The 20,884-nt window shown below is 35.7% G+C and overlaps 1 protein-coding gene across 2 annotated transcripts in view; it reads left to right on the top strand.

Annotated features, from left to right (window-relative positions):
• BMP2K (BMP2 inducible kinase) overlaps nt 1-20,884 on the top strand; it is a 118,894-nt gene that overhangs the window by 49,922 nt on the left and 48,088 nt on the right. For both annotated transcript variants that reach the window (XM_021101898.2, XM_021101897.2), the window contains exons 4-7: nt 1,680-1,822; nt 4,130-4,251; nt 6,364-6,445; nt 10,270-10,402. In XM_021101898.2, the coding sequence (XP_020957557.1) occupies nt 1,680-1,822; nt 4,130-4,251; nt 6,364-6,445; nt 10,270-10,402 (480 nt within the window). The remainder of the gene's footprint in view (nt 1-1,679; nt 1,823-4,129; nt 4,252-6,363; nt 6,446-10,269; nt 10,403-20,884) is intronic.

Below are 20,884 nucleotides of genomic sequence, written 5' to 3'. Positions count from 1 at the left end.
ATTGGAGTCAGTGGTGAAACCTACTACAGATAAAATTTAATTATCTTATTAAAAAACCCAAGTCATATCAGAATTTAGGTAGAGTGTTAGATTATGCTCTTTGGCTTTTTGGGGCTCTTGGATTTTGTGATTCAAGTTTTCTAGCCCAAAGATCTCTGAGGGATGAAAAAGGATTGACTTCTGCTTAAATTTTATTCCACTCATTACAGCACTGAAAGTTGGGAAGAGGTAGAATGAGTTCTTTGAGATTATGATTTCTTTAGCTGTGAAATGAATACCAATAAAACACTTAATTACAGTTTGATTTTTGGATAAGCTGAGTCAGGGCATCTTATAAAACAAGAGGATGCAGGACATTGCTGCCTAGTCGGGTGCCTCAACCTTACATGAGACACCCTGAGCAGATTAGCCAGATAGACTTGAGTTTTCTGAAATTTGGGTGTTGATAGGTAAAATTTAATGTTCTTTTTTTCGTGATTTAAAGTGCTAAGGAAAAGAACGGCTATTTCAGAAAATACACCATGGTGCTGTTTAGAGAGCAGTAATAGAAGGAATGTATTACAAAGTAGTAGACATTCATTTATTCAGACTTGTTAAAGGAAAACTTTCAAGTTAACTTAAGCTTTGCCTTTTTAAGTTTCCAAACTTGATTTCTGTTAGAATGTTTTCTGAATGAATCATGTATTTACTTGTATTCTCAAAATATGGTAGTAAACTTTTTCTTAATAACCAAGAATTGTCATTATCAGACTGTCAGTTATTGTAGTTGATGGTAATATTTCCTAATCCCCCCGGTGCTCACTGGTGTGGTGTTTGATTTTAGGAAGTTACTCTGCCATTATTGTTTACCTGGTTTAGAGCCTTAGCCCCTCAACCCATCTCTCTGTTTCCACTCTTGCAATTCCTCCATCCCCCAGTCAAGAAGATCTTTTAAAAAGTATATCCGATCATGAAGTTCCCTTGCTTCTTAAGGTAAAGTCCAAAATGTGGCTAATAGCTGTCTGTCTTGCCAGTATCTTCTCCCTTCACTCTTTTTTCTGGTTTCTAGACCATATCCACATTGATTCTCTTTAAATTACTCAGAATCATTGAGCTCTTTGCAAACTAGAGGCCTTCTCACTATTACTAGCATATTCTTCTCCCAAATCTGCCGGATTAAGTTCCTCATTACCTTCAGTCTCAACGTAAGTATCTCACTTCTTTAGACAGGCCTTCTTTGGCATTCTCTTCTCCCCATCGTCCTTCACCAGTGTAAATTTAGGTGTCTTTCATGTTATTCTTACTGTACGTAATGACAAATATTTTTGTGATTGTCTAGTTTTACAAATTCCATGACAATACTTTGTGTTCACCACTGGTTACCCCAAGTACAGTGTTCATGACTGTTTCTTCAAGCCTGTGATGCCATCAGTTACAAGGGATATCCTGATTTTGGAGATGTTAAGATGTTAAAAATGCCAATCGTATTAGCAGAACGTCACCTATGTAAGATGTTCTCATTTCAGAGATGTAAAATACGAAACAGAAATATGTCATTGAATCAACACAGTGTGGTATAAGCATCCTTCTATGAAAATTATGAAAAAGCCAATTCCCCATTACCCAAGACCATAAATTTCTTTGTTTGTGGTGGTCTTCATTTATTACAAATGTCTTCTCAAAATTATTTTCTTGGTTAGCTGGGCAGGTAGTGAATCAGATGAATAAGAAGCTGCAGACAGGTTTTACGGAGCCAGAAGTGTTACGAATATTCTGTGACACCTGTGAAGCGGTCGCAAGGTTACATCAATGTAAGACTCCAATAATTCACCGGGATCTGAAGGTACGGACTTTAGACTCCTTGCAGAGACTCCCTCTTAAACTTGAAGTTAAGTGTTCTTGGACGGTCTCATCTGAACCAGCTTTTACTACCAGTGGTCTCTGTCCCCTGCTGCATTTCCCGAGGCCATGTGAAGACCGACTAGAATAGAACCTGAGCATGGAAGCTTCTGGCATGGCTGCAGAGGTGGATTTTGTGCTCCCTTTACAGAGCAGGCTCCTTTAAAAGGTTTCGTATGAACAAATAGATGAACATCACTGACACAAGTTGGATCTCCCTCCAAACCATTTTTTCCATTTCGGCACTCCTCCTATTTCCTCTGACTCCTTTTAAGCATCCATCAGGGTGTTGTCCAGACATTCTGGAGGTGACTGTAAATGGGTCTCTTTTCTCATTTATAATTTAGTACAGTTTTCTATAATTGACTGTAATTTGGTAGGGATTGTCACTTTAAGGTCACTTTAACATTTTTGTGGAATCTGACCTCTTGTGTTATGGTATCCATTGGTTACACTGGAAAAAGTCCCCAAAGGGGATTGAACATTCGTGGTATCATATTGCTTGAGCTATTAGTACACATATCATTTAGAACCATAGGTGTCCTCTGATGCCTACAAACATTAGGATTACAAATTATAAATGCCTCTTCCTGAAATGCTTTATACCCAGATATCCCATGACCGACCTTCCCCTACTTCAAGTATGCTCAGATGCATTTTCTCAGGGAGTCCTATCCTTGCACCACCTTATTTATAAAAATAACCTAAACTTCCCATTCTCTTTTTTTCTACCTTTTATTATCACTTGTCGCTTTCTCAGATACTATGTAATTTGCTTATGTGTTATGCCTATTGTTTATTTTCTTTCCTCTCCCACTAGAGTGTAGAATGTGGGCAAGGATTTTTTTCTCTTTTGTAGTGATGTAGTCAAGCATTTAGAATAGTGCCTGGCACATAGCAGTCTCAGTAAATAACAAGTGAATGAATCCCAACTGTGAGTAATTGTACAAGACTTGGAAGGAGTGGTGATAAGATGCTCTAAAAATATAAGATGATAGACGGTGGCACTTAGGGTATAGCGTGGTAACCATGAACGCTTCCTCTCGGGAGGCCTGTGCTGAAAGGCACCAGTGGAGGCCAGATCGCAGTGGGACTGCAGACCTCAGTCCCTAGTTTGGAAAATCAGAAAAGTTCACTTCAGTGCTTTCAAATATGCAGCTTTTGCATTTTTCCTAATAATTCGGCCTTGTTTTTTGTGCTGTCATTGCTCACTAACTTCTTTTTATATAAAGTTGATGTTTTCATCTGAGTCTTCTTGGTCTTAAACCAAAAAAGACATTGAACTGCATAATTTTGTATAGGCCATGTTTCATAGACGTAGTTCTTTTTATATGTGTAAATTTATGCAGACCTAAGATGTCATATACAAATCTTTATTTTGTGGATATCTTTTAAAAAGTAGACTAAAATGAAAGATAAATGAAAAATTATAAAAAGTGAGGTTTTTTTGTAGAATGGAGAGAAGTTGAATTATTCAAGACTGTATCATATAAATAAAAATATTTTGGAAAAAGGTAATAATAGCATTTATTTTGTGCTTATTTCAGTCACTGTTCTAAGCTCTTTACGTGTTTTAATTCCTTGTTTTTAGTCATTCCATGTGGTAGGGATTGCTGTCTTCCCATTTTAGAGATGAGGAAGCTAAAGCACAAGCGTGGTTAAGCAAATTGTCCAAGGGAACATAGGCTACTAGGTAGCAGGGCTGGGCTATGAAGCCACACTCTTCTGTTCTAGAAACTGTGCCTGTAATTTTATTTAAGTTCTTACAACTTCTCTGATTTCTAAATTAAGGCATAAAGTAAAATCTGTGTTTTTTAGTGTAGTATTTTAGATCAAAGTGGGACTACAAGTCAGTCAGAGGTAGAATTTTAATGGTTTTGTTGCTTTTCTATAGATGAGCTGAAGTGTCAGGAAAGGAGAAAAATGGAGGTGTAGCATAGACTCTTGACTGCTCCCAGCTCTTCTCTTTCATAGAAGCAGTTTTAGAGAGGACTTAGTTCCAAATCCACCTTGCGGTGGAAGAAGCACATCTCTGTTCTGAGTAAGAGAAGCAGCAGCTGGAGTAAAGAATATTTAAAATATGTTCTTCCATTTGTCCTTTCTCATGATTTGAGGTATCTTATCTCCCTCTGTGTGTGTGTGTGTGTGTATGGCACAAGCCCTTTAGCGTTTATTGTATAAATATATTGTTGTAAAAATATAATTTTCGCCTTAAATACTACTACTAATTATTGCTTTTTCTTTTTTGAAGGTAGAAAATATTTTGTTGAATGATTGTGGAAACTATGTACTTTGTGACTTTGGCAGTGCCACTAATAAATTTCTTAATCCTCAAAAAGATGGAGTTAATATAGTAGAAGAAGAAATTAAAAAGTAAGTGTCTGTCTTTATTGTGCTTGTGTCATGGGAATTTTAGTTAACTTGGGTCTGTGACCAGCTCTGCTGATATAAATTTTAGGTATTCCATTTATAGATTTCTTTAAAATATTCTGTACCATAGACATTGATTAGTTGATGCCTGGTTCCAAAGAAGATACATTTTACTATGGAAACAAGCTTTTCATCTATGTTGTAAACAAATATTATGAAGAAATTTGTTCAATAAGCTATAGTAATCAGTGGAATCACTAAAGGGAGTTATAAGTTACTGTTCGGTTTAAACATCTTTGTTTTTATTGGTACCAAGGATTTATGCATGTTAGGAAAAAAATAAGTTATTTGAAAACAGTTAAATTTTTATTCATATTTAATATTAAGAAGATTGACCTATTAATGTGTCAAACTATGTAGAAAACTCCTTTCTTTATAATAATGCATTGCGAAACTCTCTGGTAGAGATATTACGCATATCTGCCTTAATCTTACACTTCCCATGCTTGCTAGAGTACTATAAGGACCTTTGCCTGACATTTCTGTTTCTGATTTTAGAAAACAGTACTTTTTGTAAGTCTAAGATTATTTTAATGAAATGATACAGAATACAGAAAGATCTGTTAGAATAGGGATTTCTGAATAGTTGCCTTTTTAATTTGCTTTTCTTCACTTACAAATTCTCAGTTGTTTAAGACTATCCAGGAGCTTTCATTTGAACTGCAACATATATTTTGAAATAGCCCAAATAAAGCTGACCTCGCTCTAGCTCATTTGTATAAAGCTGTGGTTTTTCCAGACTTAAGTATTTCTACTCAGCAAACAGCCTGTGATGATTATGGTAGATTCCATAAAAACAAACTCTTTAGTAAACGCATAAATGTCCTGAAGAACTCTAGAATGAATTATTGTATTGATTTCATATATATGTATACACACACACACACACACACATATACACACATAATTTAAAAAGTTGTTGGATTGTGATATATATAATGGGCGCTGTAGGATTCTGCTCAAGCATCTCTGACGTGCTGGAAGGTTCGTTTCTTGCTATTAAGATCTGAACTATAGTTAAGGTTCAGCAGAATTTACATTAGTGATGAATGCAAGCCTTTGAGTTCCTGTGCTTTGTGGCTCAATTGATGGTTAAAGGTCTAACTCTTTATTCAGTTAACAGGTATTTATTCAGGGCCTACACTGTTGTTGGTGCTGCAGTATAGCAGTGAACAAAGAAAAAGTCCTGCCCTCAAGCAGTTTGTATTCTGGTTTCTTAGATCCTGCCCCTGTAGTGGTAGCTTTCAGAATGTATCACCAGTTGTATGGGTAATTTGGAAAAAGTAAGATGGTAGAATGTTGAGCTTTAAGATAATTCATGTAAAATAAAACATACAAACACTCAAAATGAATCTTAAATTGTGTTATAAGAAGTCCTTTGATATTCTGGTAAATTCTGCCATGAAATTGAGTACTACTTCATTAAAATATTCTGTTCATAGTGGATTTGGAGTTTTTATAATGGTAAATATTTGTTCACAGTATCTTTTAATTCCAGATTGCTTCTATTCAGTCAGTTTTAGAAGTGAACATAATTAGTTAGAATTATGGCAACCAGACTACTTTTAAAACAACAGTTTTTAAAACAAACCTAAAAGAGATTTACTATCATGTGTAAGGAATTACATTAGCATCCATAAAAACAAACTGCTTAATAAGTATATAAATTAATTTTTTGAGTAGAAGATTTACTTTTAAATTAATAAACTAAAATATTTTGATAAGGATATTTTTTAGTCAGATTGTATTATTCATACAAGAAATTCAGGGAGAACTAGGTTTTCAATCCATTGTCTTTATTTTAAATTTTTCTATTAAAATTAGGTTTTTGTATCATTAGAGATGCTACTGCACTTGTTGAATAAAAATGTGTATAGATGCTTTGTATTGTTTAATCCTCGATGGACTTTTAATGAGCTTTAAAAATAGTGTTATTTCTTTATAATGTTATTGAACCTAAGAGTTTTTTGTAGTTTTATGTAGAAACAATGTAGTGTTTGTCTTTTTTTTTTTTTTTTTTTATATCTCCACTCCATTTCACTTATTTGCTGCCAGGTATACAACTCTGTCATACAGAGCCCCCGAAATGGTCAACCTTTATGGAGGGAAGCCTATCACCACCAAGGCTGATATCTGGGTAAGGCCAAGAAAGGCTGGCATTTTCACTAACCAAATTAACAAAATCTGAGTTCAGTTGATTATTTTTTCCCCTGCCCCCAACAAGGTATTTTCTAAGAAGTAGAAAACAGTGGTGGACACTAGAGCTTTTTATTCTGCAGAAGAAAAATACTAGCACCTATTGTCTTCTTAATCCTGAGATGGAAAGCTTAGGTATAAAAATAAAGGATTTCCATATAATGTAGCTTTTTACCACAGTATTTTTTAAGAATTTAGATTACATATGCTTGCAACTTATTTTTTTTTTTTTTTTTTAATTTGAGTGTGATTTTGGTTGATACCAGTGTGGAAAAGCTGGAACTAACTCTTAAGAAATTACACTGATAATTTTCTGAAGTACTTTTAGATTTTTTTAATGGAAACCAACATGAGTAAACCTTTAAAAATTACAAACATACCATTGACTAGCCTCTATATAGTAAGGTTCTTTATCATGTAGCATCTATATCTGGATTGAAATATTGAGGTATATCATATTTCCGTTCAGTTGAATTTTTGTTAGTGTCAGTACCTCTTCAGAACTAATAAGTAAATTATGTTTTGGCTGTATTTAAACTAGGAGGAAACTCTTTTAAATGTGAATTCATTTAAATTCAACATGTATTTAGCCGTATTTACCCCTAGTGACCATATTGGGGATGGAGAAAAAAATATTTCTTTGGAAGTAGTTTTAGAGTTTACAAGGAAAGTAACGTTTATTTTGTTTTAAAAATAGAATGTTTAGAAAGTAGTTGAGTATCATGTGTGAAATCAAATGAATACCTTCTTGGTGCTCCTCTCCTGGCCTTCTCTTAGAGGGTTTGGGATACCAAATATTCCTACAGGGTAATAAAAAAAGAATACATGTGGTATCTTTTCTGCTTTCTACAGAAGATACACGTTTTCACAGGGATTCTTAAATCTTGTGGTTGTTGAATTTTTATCCATATACATGATGTAATCAAACCGTAAATAGGTTGATTGTAGTTAATTTGATCCAGCCTGTATGACTGAAATGCAGGTTGCTCTCCTCAGCACTAACATTTGACTCATTAAATGGCTTGTAGTAAATGGCTTACGGTGTAATGTAGGAAGCAAGTTCAGTTGGTTGACACTTTATAAAATGAAGGTATTCATTAGAGGAGGTGGTTGTGGAAGTCTTTTCTGGCCTTATTTTGTGACTGATGCTGAAATCCACATTACCTAGGAAGAGTATTTCAACAGCAGTGGAAACAATAGGCATCATAGCTTGACTCCTATTTTGAAGTCATCAATGGCTGAATTAAAAAAAAAATTAGTCTCTAAGGCACACGATTGTTAGCCAATATTTTAACAAAAAAGGAAGGAGTCTTTTTTTGTTCATTTTTCACCAGGCTTAGTATGGGTGCGAGGCAGCATACTAAATTGTCAGTGATAAGTTTAAAATTTATACCATTTATAAATTAGTGTACAGGGCAGTATTTCTATAATGCCTATTTCTATAATGGATAACTGAGTATAGCTGTGACAAATAGATACTCAGAGATAAAAAAGAAGCCAGAAAAAAATCAGAAAACAGAATCTATGTTTTTATGCTTGACAGAGATAGTTTTAATTTCTATGATGCCCATTTTTATGCTTGTCTTAGCTCAGGTGAAATGCTCCAACATTTTCGGTATGAATTCAGGAATATCCAGAAAAAAAATTGAATTCCTCTCAGTTAAGAATTACTTCTCTGATGTTGTTTCAGGATAGTACCGATTCAGAAAGTTAGGATACTGAAGTTTAAGCATTCATTTAGCATATGTATTTTGGGGAAAAATCTTGCTTTGAGGTTTCCATCATAGGTTATTTTTATCCTGAGAACTAGGGTGCTGATTTTATTGAACATTAGGAAATTCGGTGAGAGATGCTTCATGTTACCTTTTAATGAGGAAAATTGAAGATGGTGGTACAGCTTTCACAACGAGGTTCCATTCCCTCGTTTCCTGGACAATTCTCATTGTATCAAGTGGATGAAGAGGGAGATGCCTTTGGTGTGAAAGAATTAGGACAGCTCATTGTAGTCACACTATGTGAAGCAGAGTACTTTTAGATTTCTGCTTTTTTTTCCTTCTTTTTTTAAGTATACTGGCACCGCTGTGTAAAATTGTTGTTGGGAACGCCCATGTTTACTCTAACAAAAGACACGTTAGTGAAGGTTTGATTGACAAGATAAAACTGGCTAAAGTGGAGATCTCTTTTGCCTGTCACCTGGGCGGAAGAAAGTTGTAATTTGATGCAGATATTACACCATTAATGGTACTTTGTTTAGTGCTGTTGAGGAAGCCTTATGCTCAATTTGATGCATAAATACCAAAAATATTTCTCCCCAAAAGAAAGAATCATTATAAATTTTTTTAAGCCACATTGAACTGGTTATTTCTATTCAGAATCTTTCTATAGTAAATAATTTAGCATGTTTTTGAGCTAATATGTTGAAATTTCTGAAGTTTTAAACTTTTTTCATTGGAAAACTTATAATACTGAAAGTAATGTTTTTTAAATTTATGATGTTGAACTCAGTGATATTTCTATGTATTGTGATCTTCATGTTCGTTATAAAACTGGTATATTTGTTTGTTAATTGGGTTTGCTAAGTTGCTGTGTGGAGAGAATTCAACAAAGGAAAGCTGACTTGTTAATTTTTAGATAGGCCAAATTTCAGTATTGATGTAATTGTGTAGTAACTATTGGTTAATTCTGTACAGTCAGTTTAGAATTATATAAAGTGAGAAAAAGAATGTATATATGTATGGGTGGCTGGGTCACTTTGCTGTACAGTAGAAAATTGACAGAACACCGTAAACCAACTATAATGGAAAAAATAAAAATCATTATAAAAAACAGAAACAAAAACAGCAAAAAATAAGAAATGCCCCACACATTCGTAAGGCTTGTAGGTGACACTTCTTGTGACAGCATAACGATTTCTTGAGCAGAAGATCACATTTTGTTACTGCATCTCAGGTTTGAGCTGTTAGCAGCGTAGCTGAAAATCTCTTGTGCTACTTTTCTACGTGCAGTTTGTGTTTTAGAGTGTTTTTTTCTTTATTGTCAGCAGTTGGATTTATTGGTGCTGTGATGTCTATGAGTCCATGCAAGTGAAGCAGACAGAGCCCTTCCTTGGTGAATTTTATATAGATTACCTAGGTACAAATAGGATTTGGCTTACTGTAGAATAAAAAGTATAGGATTATACACGGAAGTAGAGAACTAATATATGTGCTACGAAATAATGACAGTTATTGAATATGAGTGAAATATTATTAGTGAATAATGAGTAAAAGTGTATTGATGGTTGTATGATAAATTTGATGGTGCTGGGTAACTCATATGTAGAATCCCAGGATTTTAAAACATGTTTTATAGTGAATTTTAAAAAAATTCTGCTAGGAGAGCCATGTGCTTACTTGGTTGGTTATTATATACTAAATATGTGTATTCCATGTGAGAGAAATAAAAGTGATTTTTTTTCCTCCCAAGAGGAACAAGCCACTTTGAATCTTAGTTATCGTTTGTGATCTAGAGCTCTATGATGATATTAATTCAGCCAGCTAACCACAGGTGTGACAGAAAAATATGGGAATGATGCAGTTAAAGGTCTTTTCACAAATTAAGCATATTTATTAGTTTAAAGAGTGATTTGTGAAAAGATTGATCCAGTATAGAAACATCACGCTTTTGTTTCTTTAATAACATTTCGGTTTGTGGCTGGTTTTTTTCTGTCTTGTGGTGAAGTTGGTGCTTGAGCTCTGATGCTATTCATGCTTCTTTGTTTTACAGGCACTGGGGTGTTTACTGTATAAACTTTGTTTCTTCACTCTTCCTTTTGGTGAGAGTCAGGTTGCTATCTGTGACGGCAGCTTCACCATCCCAGACAATTCTCGTTACTCCCATGACATACACTGCTTAATAAGTAAGTATGTGGGATCTGTGAAAACATTGTAAGATACTATCCTGAGGGCCCATTATTTCCATTCCTTTATCTAAGCCTAGTCTTTTAATTTTGTGAAACTACATATAAGAAATACATTAAAAAAGATGTTTATAAGACTTTTATAGGAATGAAGGAAGCCTAATTACTGATTAGTACGTGGATATTTTTAAGCTTTAGATAAGTTTTTATGGATCATAGAGTTATGAAATTAAGGAAACTAGGATTTCTGATAAAACTTACAGCGTAACATTTAATTATTCAGTCTTTGTACTTTTGAAATCCAAATATCTGGGTCTGTTGCTTCTTTAGATCAAAGTATTGTCAATCTTAGAGTGTCATGTATTTGGTCATCCTTTTTAATATTTATTCTGTGTTGATTATAAAATCAGAAAGCAACCTAAGTGTGGCATCAGAAGGAGTGATTCTGTGGACCTTTGATTGCAAATGAATATCTCAGTTTTCCTTCCCACCTCTTTTGAGAGTATTTTCTTCCTTTTTGATAGATACTGCAATTTAATTTTTTATATAAGCACGTGGTGAAATTTCTGAAGAAGATGACTTGGGCGAAGAGGGCCGTCAGATATTAAAATACTTTAGGAAGCTGCAGTATTTAAACAGCACTGCCCAGCACTTTTAACGAAAGTGTTTCGAGCATTTTGGCTCTATTTTCTCCGTTTTAAATGTCCTTGGTCATGGCCTCCAGCTGTGGCAATCAGTGTCATAGAAAAGAGGATCGGCCTAAATGTATTTGAGGTTTTGTGCGACGGAGATGGCAGTTCAGCTTCGTGGGGAAACAGATGGACGTACGAAAATTTATTAATCATTTGTGGATGAGAACTCAGGCTGGATCTCTGCCTCAGACATTATGCTAAAGCTTTAGATAAATCAAAGACTGAAAGGTAAAAAATAAAACATAAATGCACTTGAAGAAAACAGGCCTTGAATTTCTTTATAACACTGGACTGGGTAATCTATAAGCTAGACTTTTAATCTCAGGAGCCAGAAAAAAAGACTCCATTGATACATACATTTAAACCATTAAAAGTCCCCCCAAACCATGAACCCGAGCATAAAGTCAGATGATAAATTGGAAAAAAAAAAGTTGTTACACAATTGTCAAATGATAACTTTTGCCATTTATGAGGCTCATGTAACTCAAAAAGAGAAGGGCAAACACTCCAAAAGAAAAATAATCAAAAGAAAATGGGGCATAAAAGACTATCTAGCCTCACGTTGCAAACTTAAAGCACAGTCTTTCTGTGTATGTAATGTGGATTTGCTCATACATGTTTGAAATTAGAGAATTATGTCAGTTGAACACAAAAATTACATTGCTTCATGTGGAATGTCTTTCTTAGGTGAGGGGAACTGGGGGCATTTGGTGGGGAGGTGGTTTATGACGTACACAGGAAAGGAAGTAGCCCTTAGCTTGGCTGCTGCACTGCCAGCATGGAGACTTTTCTCTCTTAACTGGAGAAGAGAGGAAATATGAGCGCTTGGACCTTGGGTTTTCTTCCCAGAGAGGTCTGCCTCTCAGTCTTTGGGTGGCTCTCTTCTAATGGGTGGCCCCCTGAATGGCTGGCTCAGAATTACGCCTTCATCTTCGTTGGTTGAAAACCTCTTAGTCTTGTTTTGATGTGTTTTATGTCCTTGTGACAGCTTTCAGCCAAATTAAGCTACCTCCCTGGACAGTTCCAAGTTATCTTCCCAAGTACAAATTAATGTTTTTGTCAGTGCTCTGGTGACAGAGCCTCATAGTTTTTCAGTGGTTTGTCCCAACTCTCTTTTCCACATTAGCCCTATTATTTTTAGCTTGTCATTCTGCAGAATGTAAAATTTTTTTTTTAAAGAACAAACATACCTTTAGTAGAGTATATTTGAATAAACATTAGACCCTTAAGCTGTTCTACATTATTTTGTTGCCTTCATCCTTCATTGTCCAGAAATTAGGGCATCAAAAGCACGAAAGAACTCTGATTATTTAAAATGCTCGAAAAATAGATTGAGGAATTTACCCAGTTGAGTGTTGTGGTTAATTGAAGTTTAACTTTTTATTGAAGCCCTGTTGTCAGTCATTGTGGTTCTGACACTGTTTTGTTGTTAAATATAATGTTTTCATCACAGTTGTCCTGAGGATTTTGTTGAGGATCTTACACTGTATTAGAAGCTCAGTGTTCTCGTTGGACAATACTGTATGAGAGACTGGACAGTATGTACCCTGATTCATGGTTTAATTTGCTTATAGTAATAAGGTCTTATTTTCCTGTGTTAGAGGTTTGTTTTTTCCTTCTCTGTGTATATGTGTTTGTGTGTGCTGAGAAGGTAGAAGAGCTAAACACGGCTGATGATTTTAAGATCTAATTGGGCTCTAGTTCATTGATGCTTTCCTGGGCATCATTTGTCAATGTACAGATTTTAGTTTTTGTCAATGTTAGTATAAATTTGACCTTGTGTTAACATCTTTGAACTTACTTCTGTGAGCTGGGCAGAACTAAAAAGACAAGGGTGAATGCAGTAAAGCTGATTAAGTAAATGTTGGTATTTTATCTCCTGTCAAAGGGCTTTTGTGAACCCTTCTTAAAATTTTTTTTCAGTCTTTTCAGGCCTGTGCTGGTGGCATATGGAATTTCTAGGCTAGGGGTCAAATCAGAGCTGCAGTTGCTGACCTGCACCACAGCCACAGCCATGCCAGATCTGAGCCACATCTGTGACCTACACCACAGCTCCCAGCAATGCCAGATCCTTTAACCCACTGAGCAAGGTAGGGGATTGAACCCGCACCCTCACGAATACTAGTTGGATTCCTAACCCGCTATGCCACAGCGGGAACTCCTGGACTTTCCTTTTTAAATATTGCCTTGAGAAGTAAAAGCTTAATAAAGCAGAGATTTAAAAAACCAGAATATACTTATGCTTTTTAGAAAATGTTTAGATTCTTTGCAGATTTATTCTCTACATTTTTCACACATCACCTTGCCTGTTTCCTACCATCCCATTTAGGTTTCTCTGGCGGCTTTTGCAGTAAAGTGATGAATGATTTACATTGCTTTCACATAAATCCTGCCTTCGGAAAACCAGAAATTGACTAGCAGCGCTCATCGTTTTTGAAAGTGAAGCTTTTTATTGCCAGTTGTCTATTCATGCAGTGTGATCACTCCCGTGTTTATATTTAAGATAAAGCATTAAAAGGACACATATCTTTTTAGTATTAATAGATTTATTGATGCTTTTTGCATATATTTTATGTGATTGAAGATTTATGAAAATGTAGTCACCACGCTTAATCTTTCTTAAAACTCTATGGTGTGTGGCTATGCAAGTATTTGAATATACTTTTGATTATCACCAGTTTGGTCAAGGGTAATTATTATTGCCTACTGTCCATGAAGCTTAGTTTTTTAATCTTTTGCAGAATTTTCTTCTTAAAAGTAACAGCATTTAGAATTTTTCTTCTTAGCTTCTGTTAACTTTGACAATAGACAGAGGAGGTGGATTGAGGGGGGTGAGGAGGAAAGAAGCACTTTCCATTTGGGAATCTAAGAGTTGAATTTCGAGAACATGTAGAGAATGAGAAGCAGAACAGACAGGATTAGATTACCGAATAGTTATGTGGAGTGAACAGAAGTCTAGCTGCTTCACCTTTCTTTTAGCTTCTGTCATGGTGGTTAAGGAAGTACATTGTGGAGATTAGGAGCAAGGCCTCGAGCCAAAGGGCCTGGACTTGCACCTACCCTGTCACTTATTTGGTACAGAATATTGGGAAGTTCTGTTTATTTCAGATTCATTTCTTAAATAAGCATATTAAAATTACCTACCTCTTAGGGTTATTGTGAAAATTAAATGAGTTAGGAAAAGTGCTTCTTAGCATCCCTAAGTCCTTCGTAAGAGATGCCTCTAACACTGCCCGTCATCACTGCTGCAATAACTATGACTACTTCTGCTGCTGATGTCATTATGATTCCTCCTAAGTGAACCTAACATTTCTCATTTTCTGGATAAAAGTCAGGGCATTTGCTGTCAGCTGCTCATTAGGATGTACTTTCCCTGCAGAGATTTCTTTGAATGCTTAGGAGCGAAACTTAGTTTTTCAAATCAGTGGCGGATAGCAAAGGTTCACCGTAGTTACCACATATTCCAGAATGTACTGCGAAATGTAACTACTAAGGTTATTTTCCTTACCTCTTACTCTGTGTGGTGATGTAGTCATTCAAAATGAGTAGTGGAGAAGGCTTGTCTTGTTTTGTTTTGTTTTGCTTTTGGGTCTGGTAACATTGTCGCTTTATGGCTCTTTGTTCTGGCTCTTAGCAGCTAGAATGTACTGGGTTGAATTTATTGGGTTCAGAGTTGTACTTATTTTTGAATTGAAATCATATTGTCACAGGTGTACAGCAGGGTTTAATGTATGTGTGTTGTGATTTGTCCCCACAGCACATCTAGTGGACATTGATCACCTCACTTGTTTACAGGTTGTTTGCCTTGTGCTGAGAACTATGAAGGTCTTTTAGCAGCTTTGACAGTACAGTACAGTATTTTTAACGTAGTCCTCGTTACATTTTCAGGATTTATTGTGTTGTTATAAGTTTGTACCTTATACAGTATTTTTAACGTAGTCCTCGTTACATTTTCAGGATTTATTGTGTTGTTATAAGTTTGTACCTTTTGCCCACCTTTCCCCGTTTTTGTCCTTCTCCTGCCTCCCACCTCTGGCAGCCACCAATCTGTTTTCTGTATCTGTCTTTTTAGTTTTTTTGGGGTTTTTTTTTTTTTTACAAAGAATATATAGTTTTGCCCTTTTCTGTCTGGCTTATTTTACTTAGCATAATGCCCTCATGTTTATCATTCATGTTGTTGGAAATGGCAGGATTTCCTCTTCTTTTTTTAGTGGCTGAATAATATTCCATTGTATTTATACACATTCACTTTCTTTATCCATTCATATATTGCTGTATACTTAGGCTGCTCCCATGTCTTGGCTATTTATTGTAAATAATACTGCAGTGAATGTGAAGGTGCAGATATATACTCAGAGGTAGAACTGAGGTTAATACGGTAGTTCTGTCTTCAGCTTTTTGGGAAAGACCTCCATACTGTTTTCCATAGTGGCTACTGCAGTTTATATTCCCACCAGCAGCACAAGGGTTCCCTCTTTCCCACAGCCTCCCAACACTTGTTGTTTTCCTGTATTTTTGATAATAAATTTATTTCAATACCTACTTTCTGTGGGAAACCAGGAACTTGCTTGCTTGTTTATATACACTTAAAAATTTACTATGGAAATTAAAAAATATGTACAAATATAGGCAGAATGGTGCAGCGGATTGTTAGGTACCTGCTACTCAGCTTCAGTGATTATCTACTCATGGCCAGTCCTTTTTCATCTATGCTCTCAGCCGCTGTTTCATATATACGTACATATATGTATATTCAATCCCAGACATTTTAATATACTTTTGAAAAGAAATCAGATTAAGTAGGGTTTCCTTGGAGGGTTTCAGTTGTTGGCTCTGGTTACTGCTTGGGGAAATGTGGAGAGAGGGCTATGGCAGCAACAAGGGCCATCCCAGGCACACTATCCGGGCATATTTATAGTGCCATTCAGTCTTTCCTTTACGATTGAACACATTTATTATTAGCTGTTAAATTTGGTTCCATTCTAACAGTCTGCAGAATATTTATGCCTAACGTGTAAGTTTCTGTAATGCTCTCCATAGGTTAACAGACAGAAATAACACGTTAATGCTTGAAGTATTTATGGTTGCAAAATTGGAGTGGGTATTTCTCTTTTTAGGTAGATTAACTGTAAGTGTGATGATTGGAAGTCTGTGGGAGAAAAAAGTTACCTTTGTAGAAGGAAAAAATTTTAATGGATTTTAAGCAGGAACATTCTTTTGAAACTTCTCTTCATAGTATTTTCCCATTCAGTTTGTTGAGCCATTAGGTTAGAGGTGCTGGCTTAATTTTTACTTAGGCCCAGGTGTGAATCCATCATCTCATGTAACTTGAATGGGAACTGTTTCATTTAATATTTGGTGTGAGTCCTTGATCAAACCATAATCTAACTTGGTTACTGCTGTGCTACAGTAGCAACTGCTTCTTTCAGCTGCTCATTTTGTTGGAACATGCGTGGATGTTGTACTTTGCTTTGCGAAACTAGAATGAACATAGTTAATTTAGCTGCCTTGGACAAGTGTTTTTAAATCAGATATGCCTGGTACATCAGTTGGAAATATCATGGTAGCTCAATCATATACTGTGTTCAGTGGTGAAACTGGTTTCAGGTTGTATTCGTGGCATTCGTGTTGATAGAAAAAGCACGCAGTTAAGAGGAGCCCAGAAACAGCCTTCCTTTTATTTCTCTGTTGCTCACTTTTTAAAAGTCACTTCTTTATTTGCAGTAGAATCAAGGTCATTGGGAATGGTCTCGTGATGATTCCTGTAATCCTTTTAAGTGGAGTAAACAGGGTATATTCTAGCTTCTCTGCCTTTAAGAAAAGAAACATAATCACTTGATTCACTTTTAGGTGAATTAGACACATGGATTTTTAAATCCTGTCCTTCCTTTGTAAGTGACTGTGGTTTTATTGTCATGAAATAGGGGTTAATGAAACACTAGACTTGAGGTTTAATTATCGTGGGAGAAAATGACTTTTGATCAGCTGCTTGTCTAAAGTTGTCATTATTGTTGGAGATGCCTCATGGTATTTAGCTAGATCAAAACTGACAGCACTGTACTCCAGATGACACCTTTCAGTGATCTAGGGTACAGTTTGCAATTCATTCTTTTGGAAAGTTTGGGAAATTCTATTATTAAATGCTTTAGGGAGGCTTTATTGAGTTTTTTCCCTCTTTCTTTTTAAATAGCTGATAATATTCAATATAAAAATATCCAGAGATAAAAATGTAGCTGTGTTCTACTGTGGGTTTCAGCGTCTTCATACCTTGAATTTTAGAGCCAAGTCAAAGGTGGTAACATAGGATCTCATCAGACAGAATGGTAGAGCAGATTGCCCAGCGGAATTTATTTATTTACTTACTTACTTATGTACTGCTTTTTAGGGCTGTACCTGCAACATATGGCAGTGCCCAGACTAGGGGCTGATTCGGAGCCACAGCTGCGGGCCTAAGCCACAGCCACAGCAACGTGGGATCCAAGCTGTGCCTGCAACCTACACCACAGCTCATGGCAATGCTGGATCCTTAACCCACTGATCAGGGCCAGGGATCACACCCACATCCTCATGGCTACTAGTTGGGTTCTTAACCCACTGAGCTACAGCAGGAACTCCACAGAGCAGAATTTAGATCTGAAGCCAGATGGGCCAGTTAATGTATGTTCAACCCACCCAGTCATAGACAGTGTTGGCAGACTATAGACTCCTCCGTAGAAGTGGGCAACTGGCAAAACATGGTTCTGCAGAGAACATGCATGTCCAGAGAATAAAGTGCTCTGAAAGAAAGGGCAGCAGAGATGGACATGTGAGGGTGCTTGCTTTTTTCCTAGTTTAAATTAGACAAATCACTGTCTTTCCCTTGGGGAGGAGTGCGTTATGCTCTGTAGAGAGGTTACTAACCCAGTGGTCTTCAGACTGCTTGACTGTGTGATACATAGTGAAACATACATTTTAGCTAGGACCTGGTACGTGTGTGCGTGAACAAACACACACGTAAAACAGGGTTCTTGAAACATTACTTGTACTTACAGTGATGCACCCTAATATTTTCTATTCTGCTTTATTAAAGTCGAAGCTAGTCATGATCTTTTAGGCTGATAAATAAAATGGGATCAGCACAGTTAGACAAACTAAACTCCTTCTGGAAGGTGTATTCCTACATGAAAACATGAAGCAGGAGAGTTAGAGGTCCTTTTGTTTGCTTATAAGATGATTCAGTTCTACCCACAGCCTGGCTCCCTAAACATTAGGGGACGTTGTGTTATGCTTAACTTGAGAGAAAGAATTACTTACACACCTATCGGTTAGAGAACATAATATCTCAAGTTTATGTACATTTCTTCACTTCTTCTCATATACTACAAAAGAAAGAAAAAAAAAGATTGTCTAAAGGATCATTCTTTTCCTCTTGAGATACTCAGACAGCTTTTCCTAGATAAAGCCTGGCCAGAGAAGTGTATTTTCGTACCATACCATTCTCTACCCTTATGGAATTTCCTCTGCTGAACTGTGTTTAGGTGTCACGTCACTGGTCCGGGAGGCCTGAGCCGGTGTCGCTCATTGCGGTTCCTCAAGGATAGTGTTCACTCAGTGTGAGCCATCTGGACGAAGACTCAAAGGAGAATTTACTCTTTGCTTCTCGAGTCAGGACTGGCAGTTTTATTAGCGCCTGGTTTTGTGTTGAGGATGCTGTGATTCATTTAATGGTCGTGTTGCCTTATTCGTGTTAACAACAAAAAGTGGAGAGCTGAATTTTTGGCCTCATTTATAGGACCAAACATAGGCAGCTTCTTAACTGCCGTCATTATCTCTCAGGTTTTTTTTTTTTTTTGTCTCAGCCGTTACTTTTCTATTAGTCTTAGTTTTCTTTCATATTTAGAAAATCTTACAGTTTTGTATATGCCACTTCCATTCCTTTATAGGAATTAATATTTAGAGTTATCTATTGTTAAAGTTACATTTTTAAAGGCCAAATAAACTTAATTGTTAGGATAGAAAAATAGAATTTTAAGTTTGAATTTGGTAGGTTTCTTGTTATTTGATTTTTGAAAATTATATTAATAAGTATTTATTGTTAAATTCTGTTTAAATTTATAACCGTCATCAGGTACTGTTGTCACTTTTAAAACATGTAATATCTGGGGAGTTCCTCTCGTGGCTCAGTGGTTAACGAATCCGACTAGGAACCGTGAGGTTGCGGGTTCGATCCCTGGCCTTGCTCAGTGGGTAAAGGATTCGGCATTGCTATGAGCTGTGGTGTAGGGCACAGACGCGGCTCGGATTCTGCGTTGCTGTGGCTGTGGTGTAGGCCAGTGACTGCAGCTCCGATTCGACTTCTAGCCTGGCAACCTCCATATGCCGCGGGAGCGGCCCAAGAAATGGCAGAAAACAAACAAACAAACAAAACATGTAATATCTGTTGGACCAAAATAAATTACGGTTTTGGAGGAGAAAATAAACCTTGTAGATTTCTCAAATCTTTTCTAGAATGAGATTGAATATGAACTAATAAATGTTAGAATTAAATGTTTTAAATTATTTCCCTCTAACAATAGTGATAAAATAATAAAAAGATAATTTTATAAGTGATATATGGTAGCCTTTTTAAGTATATGGAATCAAGTATTATGCAGAATATAATAAAACTGAGTTTAGAATCTTTCAAATAGTTTTTTTTATTTCACATAAATATGTGTAAATTTTTATTTATTTATTTTTTGAAATTTTTTTTTTTTTTTACAGAGTAAAATGCATACATTTAAACGCAATTACATTCACACAGATTATTGTATCATGGATCTTAAGAAACAGATTAAGTGACTCCCTCTGGAGAAGTGGAATGGAAAGTATGCTGAGACAAATAGGAAATTTATTATATACTTTATCCCATTTTGTATGGCTTTCATCCTTACTATTTAGTATTATGTATTACATTTCAATTTTTCTTTAATAATTAGCATTATATTAAAATTGTTATGCAACTAAAATTTATAAAGAAGAAAGCCTTATATACCATTAAATATTTTATATAGCATAATGAAAAGAATAACTTAACTGGTAAGAATAACAAAAATAATACTCCCTCTGAAAATAAGTAAAATATAAAATGCATAAATTGTTTAAAAAACGGTGTAACTATATAAATATGTCCTCACAATTTGTTACATCTTATTGATTCCTCAATATAGGCATTACACCATTCTAGGGGATGTGATAATCAAGACATTATAGACCTTACATTGTACCATGGAGAGAAATGGTTATTAATAATGCAATTGTAGAACTGTATTATTTAATTGTACAGTTGCATTATTTAATTATAATTATCATAAATTCTTTGATGGAGAGGAAATCAGAATCAGATGTAAGACTTCAGCATTCCAAGAACGATGTCAAATGACCCCCTTCATGGTGGATTATGCACTTATTGACTATGAGATATATTTCTTCTCCAGAGATTCCTTGTTTGTGTATCAATTGTAGATTTCTGGTTTGCAGTCATTCTGAAGTTTTGATATAAGAGTCTATATGTATACGAGACTGTTTTAAGTTGTTGTTCTCTTAATTGCAAGTGCATCTCCAGTGTCCTGTATTTGTACCCACCTCTTCTCATGATTTCTGATTTTGGTGGTATAATCGTGCATGGATGATTTCGTATCTTTACTGTATATATACCTTTACTGGTGAGCCTTGTCATTTGTGGAATTTTTGTTTCCTGTTGCTGTCTTGTCTTCTGCCTTTCTCTGTTCCTTTAGTATTTGTTGTAAGGCTGGTTTAGTGTTGCTGAATT

This window comes from Sus scrofa, chromosome 8, assembly GCF_054392235.1.
Source record: "Sus scrofa isolate SSC_HxYL_T2T_F1_AM1 chromosome 8, Sscrofa_HxYL_maternal_Yorkshire_Landrace_v2.0, whole genome shotgun sequence".
NCBI lineage: Eukaryota > Metazoa > Chordata > Mammalia > Artiodactyla > Suidae > Sus > Sus scrofa.
This window is presented reverse-complemented; position numbering and strand designations above follow the sequence as displayed.